Below are 15722 nucleotides of genomic sequence, written 5' to 3'. Positions count from 1 at the left end.
CAAATTTAACAATTCTTGCCGTAATTTAGAACAAATTTACGAAAATAGGGCCCATATAAATTTCTTCAATACGGATGGTGGACATATTAAAAAGTACGAGGGGGTGGTATTTACTGTCCGGTGTAGTTTTAACAGAATGAAAATGTGTAAAGACATGTACAAACTTTGTATTTTTTTTCAAACATGTCTGATGAGGTGCAACTACGAAAATTCTTAAATGATATAAAATTCAAAATTTTCTGGTTTATGTCGAAACAATTGTAATATCCGAAAAATACAAATATGAAGTTATTCCTTCTTCTTGTTTTTGGTTTTTGCCAGTATATATATATATATATATATATATATATATATATATATATATATATATATATATATATATATATATATATATATATATATATATATATGTATATATATATATATATATATATATATATATATAAAATGGGTTAATAAATCCCAACGAAAGAAAGATGTATATTTAAATATATATATATATATATATATATATATATATATATATATATATATATATATATATATATATATATATAGAGAGAGAGAGAGAGAGAGAGAGAGAGAGAGAGAGAGAGAAATAAAAAGGAACAAACCGTATTATGTGTTCATCAACGTTTCGTCTTTATTTCGAGATTTCCTCTAGATATTATAGTATTGTCGGAATACTATTTCCATATTTCTCATCATATATATATATGGTCATCCATATGCAGTATTGTTTCGCTGTTTCACGGCTCACTAGTGCGGCTAGACAGGCAACTGCCTCAAGCCAGGATCGAAACCCGACCGCCCAAATGACAGTCAAGTCTTCTCACCATTGCGCTATACGGCTGCTGCTGTGTGGGTAATGAATTAACAATGTTTTGACATCGTTCAAATATCTCCGCTCGATTTGTTTACACAAAGAGCGTCGCCTTATATATATATATATATATATATATATATATATATATATATATATATATATATATATATTAGACTACTCGTGACCCGTTGGGTCAGTATGTTATATTAGCTATGGAATTTATGTACGAGCATGACACTTGTGACGTAAAGAAAATAGTTTTTTTTAACATAACCGAAACATTTCTATGAAAGTATATTAAAATGAAAAAATAATAGAGATAGATTTCTATCAGTCGTTCTGTTTATTTTAATTGATTATTTTTGAAAAAAAAATTTACGGTTACTAAAGTGGTTGGCCATACTTATAGGTAACTGTGCACTGAACAGATACCACAATACTTATTATAATTAAATTCAAATTTTAATATGTCTGCTTTTTTTTTTTACATAGTTCATTTCTGTATTACGTTTAAGTTATTTTAACCCCCACTCTTCACATGTTAAATAATAATTTCGAAATAATAACGTTAATATTTCAGCGTGCCAATTGTTCTTTTGTTTTTTGTTTTTTTAAACCCCACTCTTTCCATGTTAAATAATAACGTTAATATCTCAGCGTCCCAATTGTTCTTTTTTTTTTTTGTTTTTTCGCGTTTAAATTATCCAAATAAACAATTGTTAATACTGTCTGCTTTTTTTTTTTACATCGTTCATTTCTGTATTACGTTTAAGTTATTTTAAACCCCACTCTTCCCATGTTAAATAATAATTTCGAAATAATAACGTTAACATTTCAGTGCGCATGTCATGCGCGCATGCGCAACCGGATGTCGTAAACCGGAAAGTGAGTTACATACATCGTTACAAGATCATTTGAGTTTTATAATTATAGAGATATATAAAACCTTTTTACTATTTTCAACAAAAAATTTAATATATTAGAATCCCGATAATGTTCATATATCAATAAAATCAAAGTCAAAATTAATTAATTAAGCTTCATCATTATTAGTTTTCATAATGAAGCATGCGTATAATATTTTCGTAAAAAATCAAAATACAAAATAATAACATCATATTTTGTATTTCCTTATACGTTACAATTGTTTCATAACCATCTGGACAAATTTAAATATTATATCATTTAAAAATATTTCAAAAATAGTTACTCTTCAGACGACAAAATACAATAGTTATACATCTGTGAATACACGTATAATCTCTGTATTTTAAGATCTCAAACAGTTGGACCTACCTCCACACCACTCTTAGATTTTCTTTGTGTTTTTCATCTTTTCGATAACCTTCAAATTTTTTAAAATTCAAAGGCTATCAAAAAAAAAAATAAATAAATAAAATAAAATAATACTTACGTCGGTGTTTGGTAAAGATTGTAGTAAAGTTCGGTGATGTGCGACCAAGAAATTCCACCGTCTGCAGAATAGTCAATTAAAACACTTTGGTCCCTGTTCACGGGGTAAGTGTTGCAACCAAACATGAAGTAAAACTGGATGAATTTTGAGTCTCGCAAGTCGAGATCCCTACTGATGAGGATCCGGTTACAGCCCTACAAAGATAAATAGCAACAGTGAAACGATCAGAAATAATTTTTTATTTTAGGTAATGAGTCACTACTTGCCAAGGCTATTAGTCATTCAAGGTTAAGGATTAATAGGATGGATTGATAGTTGAATGATGATGAATATGATGAGAAGATTGAAAATGATGAATGGAATGAACAAAATTTGATTAATTATGACAAGTGTTTACTGACATTCGATTTGAAGATGACCATGTTGTATCCTTCAGGGAAACAATTCTCTAACAAGGTGTTACGCATATGTTAAGTCTTTAAATTTTGCTTCTGGAGATTCCGTTTGATATTAGACACACTTAGGAAGAAAGGAAAGTATTTTTTTTTTTTATAGTTTTAGTAGCAATACGAGTTCTTGCTGTGAATATTTTACAAGGAGGAACCAGAGATTGGGGGTCAGTCGAGAAGCTTTCACTGAAATCACGATATAGATAAAGACTAGCAACGTCTCTTCTGTTTGAAGGGGGCTGTAGAGGACAGAGATCATTTTCCACTAGATTGCAATTTCGTTTTTGTACTCTGACAAGGCAAGATATAGTGCTCTGAGCGGCACTTCCACAGATTTGGTAGTAGTATTGTAACATAGCGCGAATGCACGTATATTAATGCATGCGAAATGACGTCACTGGTGGGGGAAAAGGACTATAAAAAAGAGAGAATGATTACGGTAGAGATGTAGATAACGTTCGCGATCACTTGGGAGGTGTAAAGGACGCTTGAGAAGACGATCACGTGAGAGACGTCACAGTGGTAGCGAAAGAATGAGGAAATAAATGTTGTAGCTACAAAGAGCAAACGAGTTGGAGCAGTGGCGTATCTAGGGTATGGCAGGCATGGCCTGTGCCATGGGCGCCACTCTGACATGGGCGCAAAAATTGCTTGACAAAAATTAAAATTTGAACATATGCGTAATTACTGGAGCGAGTTTTTCTGCATAATTCCGATATATTCAAACCGGAATAAACGGAAGGCCACCACCCTTTTTTATGCATTCCATATCAAATCATCCAGGGCTTGACACCCATACCCTCTGATTTGGCTGTAATTTGCAGTGCAGATAGACAATATAGAAACTAAGAAATCCTGAAAATTTGAGCATCTAATTCCAAGCGGTTTCCGATTTAGAGCATTTTTTGTTTTCGTTTTTGCTGCATAATGTGGCGCCCGGGATAAATTTTGTGATGTCATTTCTTTGAATATTTTCTGATTGAAAGATCGTGTGGCTCTGAAAATTTGCACAGGTAAGTATTTTGACCCAAGGAATCCAAAAATGGCATCAGAGAGATATTAAGGGTTTTTGGATTTTTTACCCACATGCACCAAAATCCAATAAAAAAGGGTGTGGCTGATATGGTAATGCATTTTTTTTTCATATATTTTTTCTAGACACAATAAATTACCTCTGGACCAAAAATGGTAAAAGGTTCGTCTTCCGTTCACTCACAGTTTCTGTTGAAAGTCGGGTCTATTTTCGATCATGAAAATATTACACGGTATCAAATACTTGACAAAACAGAACCTTGCTTTGCGAGGACACAGGGAATCACTTCAGGCAGATGGTAACTCAAATGTGGGTAATTTCCTTGGTTTAATGAAATTTCTTGCCGTCTTTGATCCTGTGATGCGAGAGCACCTCGCTCTTATTGAAAGTCATCCTTACGCATTATCTTACATTTCCCCAGGTGTTCAGAATGAATTTATTCATATTATGGCATCTACCGTTCGCAAGAATTTACTAGACAGCATTAAAAAAGCTAAGTATTATGGTCTTCTATTCGACTCAACCCCGGACCAGGCACATCGTGAGCAGATTTCAGAAGTTGTAAGGTTTGTGGATATTGATTTTGAAAGGAAAACAGTTTGTGTTAGAGAGTCCTTTCTGGGTTTTCTCCATATACGTCAGAAGGATGCTGCAAGCTTCGTTGAAGTTATCATGCAAAAACTGGAAAAAGACCAGATGAAGATAGAAGATTATCGGTCACAATGTTATGACAATGCTGCTGTGATGGCGGGACACAGAAGTGGTGTGCAGCAAAGAATAAATGAAAAAAAAACAAGCTGGCAGTGTTTGTAAATTGTGATAACCATTCACTTAACCTTGTAGGTGTTCAGGCAGCCAGGCAAGACACAGAAATGGTCTCGTTCTTTGGAGTTATTGATTCATTGTATAGCTTCTTTTCCCGTTCCACACAGCGGTGGGAGAAATTAAAAGATGCTGTCCCACTGGTTTTAAAGGCTGAAGCAGAAAGCCGTTGGAGTTCTAGAACAGAAGCAGTGAAGCCTGTACAAATGTATCTTGACAAAATCGTTGATGTACTAGACAGCATGATAGAAGATGTCAGCCAAACAATTGATACCCAGAGTGACGCTAAACAACTAGTAAATCGCATACTAACATACGAGTTTCTAACATTGTTGGGTTTTTGGCACAAAATACTTACGCCAATAGATAGAGTGCAAAAACGATTGCAAGACAAGACAATGAATTTTCACAATGCTGCCCTAGACATAAAAGGCCTAAGAGATCATTTCAATGATGCAAGAGAAAATTTAGTTGATGAATGCTTGGAAGATGGCAAGAACCTTTGTGAAAAATGGGACGTTGAAATCAAAAGAAGGACAAGGGGAAAAACAAGAATGGCTGGTGAAAATGCACGAGATGCCGGGTTATCAAGAACAGATGAAATGAAACGAGTCATGAAGGGAGCTCTAGACCGCCTGCACACAGAGATGGATGATCGATTCTCCCGGTTATTTGACATCGATTCCAAATTTGGCTTTCTGTTGGATGTCCAGGGCCTTTGTTACGGTCCTGACTCATCTGACTGTGAACAATTAGAGTCTATGTGTGAATATTTAGGAGCGGTGTACAGTTCAGACATAGATGGCAAGCAATTATATGAGGAGATTATTGATTGCAAAATGTTGATATCAAGTCCTGCCAACTTAAAGTTATCGCGTCCTGAAGACCACCTGACATTCATAGTTGAATATGGTGATGAGAGCGTATTTCCCAATCTTCGAATTGCTTTGCAAATAATGTTGACAATGGCAGTATCTATTGCAAGCTGCGAGCGAAGTTTCAGTAAACTGAAACTAATTCTTTCATGTCTCCGAGCCTCAATGAGTCAGGACAGATTGTGTGATCTAGCTTTGATGAGTATAGAAAGGGAAGAATTAGAGAAAACTAACTTTGATAAAATCATAGACGAATTTGCTTCCATAAAGGCACGAAAAGTGTTACTTTAGAATGTTATTATGAAAACAAAAAAGGCCAGATTTATTGAGGTTTATTGTGGTATGTTTGTTATCCTTCAATTTCTTCATAATAAAAATAAATGAAGTATGTTGTAGTCCTTTCTTTTTGGATAATTTAGAATTTTATTTCTTAAAGCAAGAATAACCATATAATTACTTTATTAAAACATTCATTTCATCGTTTATCTTTTGTTAAAATTGTGCCTGTATTATAATATTATGTAGGTTAGGTATATCTAAGGTATAAATTATTAAGAAGGGGCGCATATTCAAACTTTTCCATGGGCGCCATTTTACATAGGTACGCAACTGAGTTGGAGTTATTTCCTATTCTTTGTCTTGGTTTTCTTTTGCGACTGAAACTGGATAGAACGGAAAATGAAAAACGTTACAGTATTCTATCTCAGGATATATTTGATTCTCAGAGGATTGCACCACCAGAAGTCGAGTACTTTATAGAGCGATAGAATGATCCAACCATTTTTCCAGCAACTTTAGAAACAGATTGAATATAATTATTATATCTGACATGCTATGGGCTCATAGGAAAACTTTAGTTCAAGTCTATTCAGTCCTTTTTTTAAGCCAATGTATATATATTATTATTGTTGTTATAACTCCCTAGGAGTTCTCTCACAGGTCATCATCAGAGATTTATCATCCAATAAATGTCAACAATCTAGCGAAAACGTAATTTTTTTATTATGTTTAATTTTTGATTTTGGAGCCATTATCGATGCGCGACTATGGCTCGAATTTGGCCACCATTTTGTTTTTCGTTTTAACTCAACAGGTTTTAGACTTCCTTTTTGAAAAAAAAAATTAAAATATGTAAAGACATAAAAACAACTGATTCACGTAGGTAGAAGAGTAAATTATCTTGACTTTGCTAACATTTATTTGTTGTATATTTACTTTTTCACTCCTTTTTACTTTGCTTGCTATTCTGGAAAATCACTAAGAAGATATTAAAAGCGATGGATCGATTGTACTACACAGACAAAGTGGCGCTATAAAGAATGAACTAATAACAGCCAAAAAAATCAAAACAGAAAGTTCGGAAAGATGAGAAAGAAAAGCTAAGATGTCTCTAGTTTCTAATGGAAGTAAGCTGAGAAATAGCGGTTGTCCGTAGTCGATAATAATTATTCAATACTTACTCCAATGAAATGCAGCGCCTTGCCAGCTGCAATGACCTGGCATATTTTATCAATTTTGGCACCGGCTAATTTCAGCCAATTACCACTTGAGGAATCAACATCAGTGAAGGAATCTTTTAGAATCATTGGTAAAGGTCTTGTTGGTTGGCGGCAATCCTCACCCATCCAACCGTGATCACACCTGCAAAAAAAAATAAGAGTTTATGTATATGTGAAAGGATGCATTTAAGCATCTATAAAATGGGAGATGGTTGTGACGAAGTGGATTCCGACCTGGACTGACGACAAGGGAGTTCCAAGTTCGAATTCTGACAGTTCCATAGCACCACTTTAAATATGGTTCATTCACATGGCCTCTCTTACAAATACTTGATTCAATAAAATTAGTTCCTTCAACCTCCTCCTAATTTGTCCCCCAGTCCTCGTTTATAATGAGTCATTTTTCTGACAAAGGGGAAAGAAAAAGCTGTATTTTAGGTCGGCAGTATTTTTTGCGAGAGCAGTCACCTAAAATGCCGGAATTTTTCTGTTTCTAATTCTATCCTTGTAGCCATGTCACTAATAAGGGTGCTGGAGGTAAACGTTTTACTGGGCTGACATTATCCGCCTGATAGTCAGGAAACCGAACATTATACTAATCACTAAGGAGGCCATCCTACGAGCAGGTGCAAAGTACTGGGGCTGCTGTATTGCCATTTGGTGAATGTAGCAGCTTCTGGTGGGGCTTCTCGATGCCATATTAGTGGGTAATTGTTAAGGCTTTACCTTATCATGATCTACAAAAAATATTTCTTCGCTTCTGTTTCCCCCTTACTTTCCCTCTGCCATGCTCTAACCAAGTTTGTCGACTTATTCCACAAATCCCAAAACTCCATCATAAAAAGTCTCCAGAAAGAATACAAGATTAAACTAAGAACCAACTTCCAATGTAGACCCTCACTACCATGTCTCCTCCCCAACATCAGGGGTCTATGTTCCAACCCTCTAGAGGTTGAAACCCAATTAGAGGAGACCAAATAAGACCTATTATTCTTAAGCAAAACTAGTATTCAACCAACTATTTCCCTAGATAAGTTAATAATTAAAGGATATTCTAACTTAACATCAAAATCTGACCCCAAAGATTGCCATGAACACGGAGTATGTCTACATTAGAGATAGATTTTCATGCGATAGAGGCATCTCCAGGGAAGACTCTAAATTGCCCTGTATGTGCTTATGGATTGCACTTGCTAACACCACTGCGTTTATATTTGCCCTCAATCGCCCCACAACAGCAGAGTTACTATCTTTAAAAGCATATCTGAGAAAATTGACCACATCTGATCTGCTCATCCTTCGGCTAACACTCACGTATGTGGAGACTTGAATGTTCACAATGTTGAATGGTTAGCTCACTCAACCAAGACAGATAATGAGTGGAGGTTCTGTCACGATTTCTCCATTGCTTATAACCCACCTGTGTACCCGACACTGACGGCCAGTATGCAAGTCTTCTAGACCTTTTTCTCACAACTTGGCCTGAACTATGTTCATCTTCTGTTCTGTCTCAACTGGGATCTTCCAACCACTCGGTTGACTCAGTTATGATAAAAACAAAACGTAACATTTAAACCAATTTGAGCGATGCGTACGGATATTTTCAGTTACCAAAATTATGAATTTATAGGAGGCGGACATTATAGACAGATTACCCGTGAAAAGACTCAATTCTCTCAACTTAATTGTAAAGGGATTTGCTGGTGTTGTGTCTGGCAAATAAATAATGAAAACCCTATCGCTTTTTTTCCTGTTTGTCTCAATATCTTTTTTACTATTACCCCCTCTCTCCCTTCTCTCTCTCCCTCCCCCTCTCTCTCTTTCTATCCTTACTCTCTAGCGCGCATCCTCTGATGTACCTCTCCATCGTACAGTATATCGATACTTTGTGGCTAACTGGGATAGCTTTCATACATTTATATCAGATCTACCTGTGCACCATGCTTTTTTTTTTAAAGTGTCTTCTATAGTATCAGACCTGACCGAATAGTTAATTGTAGGTACAGACCGTTTCATATCCTCCAAAAAAAATCCAGCAAAAACCTAACAGCCAGCTATGATTCTCTCCAGAATGTGCTGCTGTCATTGCGCACAGAAATCACTATTTCTATTGCTTCCAACGTAATAGATGTACTAAGACTAAAGCCGCCTTCAAAACAGCCAGCAACCACTGTAAAAGAGTAATAAAAAATGCGAGAAAGTTGTATGCTCAGTTCATCAAATTCAAAGTAGCTGAGTAGCAGCTAGGGTTCTGAATAGAAGCATGTGCTCTATCCCAACCATCATCAATGGACCTGAGGTAATCTTGTCAGCATCGGACAAAGCCAAACTCTTTGCCAGGAACTTTGTAGCTTATTCTACACTATGCATTCAGCGCTGCTACCCCCCTCCCTGGGTCTGAAAACATGCTATGGGATATACAAATATCTATGAATGATGTTGCCAAGCTAATAAAAGTCACGATTTCAGCAAAGCTATTGGCCCTCACGGCATTCCAATTATAGTAGTGAAACAGCTTCAACCAGAACTTGCTCGCATACTTACAAAGCTGTTTAAGTGTTGTCTTAAGGAGAATTGCTTTCCAACACTCTGGAAAACCTCATCAGTATGTCCTGTATTTAAAAATTCAGGTGATCGGTCATCTCCCTCTCAATACAGACCAATCAGTCTCCTGTGCATCATGAATAAATTGCTGGAATCTATGTTAAATAGAGAAGTAGTAAACCACCTTAGCAGAAATAACCTCCTCAGTGACAGGCAATATGGTTTCCGTTCTGCTAGATCTACAGCAGATGTTTTAACAGTTATATCTCATAGAATTAGCGAATGTCTTGATGGAGGCTTCCTTTCTAGGGCAATTGCTCTTGCCATATCAAAGGCCTTTGATAGGGTATGGCATGAAGGTCTACTCCACAAAATTTCCAGCTAGGGTATAGCTGGAAATATCTTTTCAATTATTAAATCATTTCTCTCTCTAAGATTCATAAGAATAGTGGTTGATGGGCAGAAATCAGAAGTTCATAGTATTAATGCAGGGGTCTCTCCTGGGCCCAACTCTATTCCTGATCTACATCAATGATCTCCCAAATCACATCCTAAGATCATTCATAGACATTTATGCTGACGACACTACCATTTATGGTGACACTTCAAAGGCATTAAACGACCAAATTCTCTCTGATTCTCTCTCCTCTGATCTTGAGCACGTAGTACAATGGGGTAAGGAGTGGCTGGTTACTTTTAATGTATCTAGAACCAAGCTTCTATCTTTACATCATCAACATTCTGATCTCCGTCTGGCATCAATTGGGGATGCTCCATGTCTTAACAAGCTTCTGGGTCTGGCATTTACTCCTGATCTTAAATGGAACACATACATCAAATCTGTTGCCAAGGCTGCTGGAAAAATGATGGAATCATTCTATGACTCCATTAGATACCTCACTGCTGATGCAATTCTTTATCTATATAAAAGCCAATTACGTCCAAGGATGGAGTACTGCTGCCACATCTGGGTAGGAGCTACTACAAATTGCTTATCCTGCCTTGACAGAGTACAAAATAGACTTCGTAGCTTAGTCGGGGATGCCCTTTTTTCTTCCCTGCAACCTCTCTCCCACAGAAGAGACGTTGCAAGCCTGTCTTCATATAAGAGCCAAGCACGTCCAAGGATGGAGTACTGTTGCTAAATCTGGGCAGGACCTGCTGGAAGCACCTTATTCTGCTTTGACAGAGTTCAAAATAGACTTCGTAGGCTAGTAGGGGATGCCCTTTTCTCTTCCCTGCAACCTATTTCCCCACAAAAGAGATGTTGCAAGCCTGTCTCTGCTTTATCGTTATTTTCATGGCAAGTGCTCGTCTGAGTTCCAATCTTTGGTTCCCTCCTTTCCTGACTTTCACGAAAAACACTCGTCTAGTTGAAATCACTATCAATAATTTTCCCCACTCTTTATCTGTGCCTAAACCTAAACGTAGATTCCATGAACAAAGCTTCTTTCTTAGACCTGCACGCCTGTGAAACTCTTTTTCGTTTTCCTACTTTCTAACTGACTACAATATGGTCGTGTTCAAGTCTAACTTAAACAAATTCTTGATGAGCCGTTCCCCTTAAGTAACCCAATTTACCAAATGTACACTACAAACAATTACTGCGATATTATCCCATTGACTATCATACATCCATTAACCTTTACTCTCTAGTGGCTTCTGGGCCTTAATAAGTGGTGACTCCTATGTAAAAAAAAAGCCTATCGGTGAGTCATACTTATGCTTTAAATAGCTTTTTTGTCAGCTTAAATTTGAAATAACTTTTTCATAGGTTTATCAGACTTAAATTTGAAATAAGAATTTCGTTTGTCTGTCACGTTCAAGTTTTTAATAGCTTTTTCACATTTAAATTTAAAATAGCATCTACATCTGTCTTTCTGAGAGAGGGACTAGGTTGTTGTTGATCGTCTGGGACGCTTCTACTGAGAAATACCGACCCAGTGCTCCTCCTTTTCTGATCACACCGCGAGAAAGAGATTATTAAAGCATGTTCATCTGCCGGTAACATTTAAGTTTGGTTTAGGTTTTTAGCACTTGTTGTTTTATTTACTCTCAGGTACAGTCATTTTTTTATATATAAATTTGGATATTAAAATTCTGAAAAATTAAACAAAACCTAAAAAAGAATTCAAGGCAATATGCGCTTTCGTAGGTTGATTAGCCAACATGGCCGACCGATGCTAACGTCATGTGGTAATTTAAAACATAGGAACGAAATTCGTCTTAATTGTTTTTGACGCAAAAACAAACGAACTTTTTTGTATCTTCTTTTTCAGACATTTTTTTTTCCGAAGTCTTTTGAGTGTAACGAGAATTTGAACCAAAGAAAGAAAACAGCAAACGAAAAAAGAAAGTTGTGAATATGTTTTTATTAAATGGGTTCATCAACAACATTAGTTCAATTGTATAATTAAAATTAAAATTTTGGAAAAATATTATTTGAATTATTTTTAGCTTTTCTAAGAATAACATTTATTAAAAAAAAAGTAATTGCAACTTCCTTTTCTTTAACTTCACAAATAAGACGAGATCAAATGATATAAAATGAAATTACAAACAATTTTAAATTACCATATGACATCAGCATCGGTCGGCCATATTGGCTAATAAACCTACGAAAGCCCATATAGCCGAATTCAATCATACGAATTTATTTTGTTGCTTCCTTCTTTCTCTTTCTCTACCTATACCCCCTTCCTCTCTCTATTCATCTCTTGATCATTTTGTAAAGTTTTATATTTGGTAGATTCATATGTAAAAATCTTTTGTTGTTATGAGTAAACAGCTAAACTAATGAACCGATCATTATGAAGTTGAGAATATATATTCTGGCCAACCAGATGAGTAACAGGGACACATTCTATGTTTTTGTAAACTTTACCATTTAAGGAGTGCGGCCACGCAAATTCACAGTGATCTCCAAAAACAACTTAATATAAGTTAGATAAAAAAAAAAAAATCATATAGAAAAAAATTGCTCTACATCAAATTTTGATCGACCTTCTTCAGGTGTATATTGTCAAACTCGGGAATTTGAACATTCCCGACTTCGACAAGATACACTTGAAGAAGGTCGGGGATTATATCGACCGAAACGTTGTGAAAATAACACTCATTTAAGGAGTGCGGCCAAAAACAACTTAATATAAGTTAGATAAAAAAAAAAAATATCATATAGAAAAAAATTGCTCTACATCAAATTTTGATCGACCTTCTTCAGGTGTATATTGTCAAACTCGGGAATTTTTCTGTCGAACTCGGGAATTTGAACATTCCCGACTTCGACAAGATACATTTGAAGAAGGTCGGGGATTATATCGACCGAAACGTTGTGAAAATAACACTCAAGATGAAAACAGTAGTCCGAGGAATCCAAACAATACCAATATCCAATGCTCATCTAAAAAATTCAGAAACGTCATATTAAATTTTGAGTTATATTACGTAAGACGTTTTTAAAAAGATCGATGCGTGCATGAACGTCACGTGATTAGTAAAATACTAAAGTATTCAACTTATTATGAATCATGGAATACTAGACCTTTTAGTCCGTTAAAAACTGGCAAAAGTTATAGACCGTTGACTTAGAATAAGGAGGGATTCTTTGTTTTAGACATGTTAAAAGTTACAAGCCATTTTGTATTATTTGGATTATTCCCATTTTGAGTGTTATTCTCACAACGTTTCGGTCGACGTACCCTCCGACCTTCTACAGACGCATCTTGTCGAACTTGGCCGTCTTTCTGTTGAACATGTGAATCTGCACGGAATTTTGAACGGAACCGTTTATTTAATCCAAGGTGTAATATGGTCTCATTTCGCCAGCTATGGCTGGGTAGAAATCCTAAGTAATTTGCAATTGTATTATGGGTGTCGCTCATGTTGAGGATTGGACCTTCAACTTCCAGAAGAGTCTAATTTTACAACTGAATTTTACCAAGCACTCTATCTGTTGTTTTTAGATGTAAATATCGCTATGCACATATTATTACTATATTCGTCCAGATTCTCGGGTTTGACAGAAAGATTCCCGAGTTTGACAAGATATAACTGAAGAAGGTCGGAGATTACATCGACCGGAATGCTATGAAACTAATACTCAAGATCAGCACAGTAGTCCAAAGAATCCAAATAATACGAATAATCAATCGTCATCAAAACAAAACAAAAAAAATTAAAAACCGTAAAATCGATATTTTTGGAAATGTCGGAAAAATTATGAAAGCAAAAAAAAAAAAAAAAAGTACCTGCACACTTCTCCGTTGCACCACCCATGTCCACTGCACAGTTGCGCGCATCTTTTGCCGATGTAGAGGTTGCGCAATGCCCACGTGTGTTTCTTCTCAAATGGTGCATGTTGAATCCAACGGAACCTCGTAGACAATGATCTGAAACAAAGAAAAAAAAACAAAATGGCGGTAGCATGTCACAGAGAGAGAGAGAGAGAGAGAGAGAGAGAGAGAGAGAGAGAGAGAGGGGAGTATGGGACCATATGTGTTCATCGCCTTGTTTTACAACGATCGCCAACCCAACGCCGCATCCTTGGTCTTCTTTTCTTTCATCTTCTCTTATAGCCGCGTCGGCGTCTCTCAGATTGGCGGTTACGATTGGGACTATTTTATCATATTTGTTCAAAATTTTCTGTGTGTGTCGATTTAGCAGTTTTGCATAGTGCTGAACTCAAATTTAAATATGTTAAGGTCTTGAAGACTTTTGGGGCTAAATGGGGTGGAGGCAAATGATGGACTTACTCATTTCTTTTGCATGATGCAGAACTGAAATTTACAAAACTGCACCGGTTGTTCATTTTCACCAGGATTTGATGTCCCCTAGCGACTTTTGGGGCTAAATGGTGTGTGTGTGTGTAGTGGGAGGGGGACAAATGCTGAACTTAGTCATTTTTTTAAGCTCCGTTCACTGTGCACTCCAAGGGGACCATGCATGCTTCACTTGTTTAATTTGTTTTACTTCTAACACGAACAATAAATAATAAGAACAATAATTATGATTACAAATTTAATCTATATATATAAAAGCGAAATGTATGTATGTATATATGTATGTATGTATGTATGTATGTGTGTTCACTTTTTCTGTATGTCTACAAAAGGCTTTTTTGGCCGTCATTCTCAGTTGGCTCGCTTCTTCTTAAAACTTTTTATATGCTGACTAAATCATAATATGTATGAGTTAACAACGGGGGTCGCCCGTCTATTTTATTTGCCCGACCTTTACAAGCTATTTTCGAGATCTTTTTTGATCGTGCTTCCAGCGCAAAACTAGGTCAAACATCACACAACTTGACGTTCTCGCACCTGCTAATTTCGGTTTATAAATGACAATTTAACACACTTACCAACTCATTTTTCCCGTGGTCGAGATGATTAGGTCGCAGGGTTTTTTTTCCATTTCCTTTCCACCTCCGCGTCAAAGGTTCGGGGTTCAAGCCTGCCTACCTTTGACTAAAACTTTTTTTCTTTTACACCTTTTTTTTCTTTTACACAGCCAACCTTTTTTTTTTTTACAGGGTTGTTTTGATCTACCTACCCTCCCACCAACACACACCTCCAAACACCCGGGCAACGCTGGATACCCCTGCTAGTCTATAAATATAAAACCGAAAATGTATGTATGTGTGTATGTGTGTTCGCTTTTTATGTATGTCTACAAAAGGCTTTTTTTCAGAGAAGCGGTCAGTCGGTTCACAACTTTTAAAAACTTTTTATATCACATGTAAATCGTAATATCTCAAAGTTAACAACGGAGCTCGCCTGTCTATTTAATTTGCTCGACTTCGGGAAGATAAATATTCAACATTTGTCGCTCGCCACATGTGGATTAGTCTTTTTCCTATAATAAAAGCGGCACTAATTCTGGCAGTATTTTCCGTCTATCGGCGGAAATGTCCGAAAGCAATCAGCTTTGATCAATGTGGAAATATTTTCCATATATCAAACACTTGCTATTCAATTTGGACAAGGGGAGCTGTTTCCCCCTACCCCCAACGTCTTGGGAAAATAAAAAAAAGCATTCCCGCATTAAATGAAATGCTACCCCGCAGGCAAAAGTTGACCTCATTAAATCATTAAAACGTGCACCTGCCAAATCCAAGTAATTAAATAAATTCAAACATATTTCCGTTAGCATCTCGCGGTGGCCCAATGGTTAAAACCGTTGCACTCTTTTTTTTTCACACTTTAATTTACAACTTTGCCTCAAGGGTTCGGGTTCGATTCTCATACTTACCTACCAAAACA

General features: G+C 36.2%; 1 protein-coding gene across 1 annotated transcript in view; it reads right to left on the bottom strand.

The window, feature by feature from the left end:
- LOC145243628 (reelin-like) overlaps positions 1-15722 on the bottom strand; it is a 280927-nt gene that overhangs the window by 54055 nt on the left and 211150 nt on the right. The window contains exons 45-47 of the mRNA XM_080106652.1: positions 13713-13853; positions 6880-7060; positions 2241-2434 (exon numbers count right to left, since the gene is read on the bottom strand). Coding sequence (XP_079962778.1) covers positions 2241-2434; positions 6880-7060; positions 13713-13853 — 516 coding nt within the window. The remainder of the gene's footprint in view (positions 1-2240; positions 2435-6879; positions 7061-13712; positions 13854-15722) is intronic.

Source organism: Euprymna scolopes, chromosome 22, assembly GCF_053919585.1.
Source record: "Euprymna scolopes isolate OS-2025 chromosome 22, ASM5391958v1, whole genome shotgun sequence".
NCBI lineage: Eukaryota > Metazoa > Mollusca > Cephalopoda > Sepiida > Sepiolidae > Euprymna > Euprymna scolopes.
This window is presented reverse-complemented; position numbering and strand designations above follow the sequence as displayed.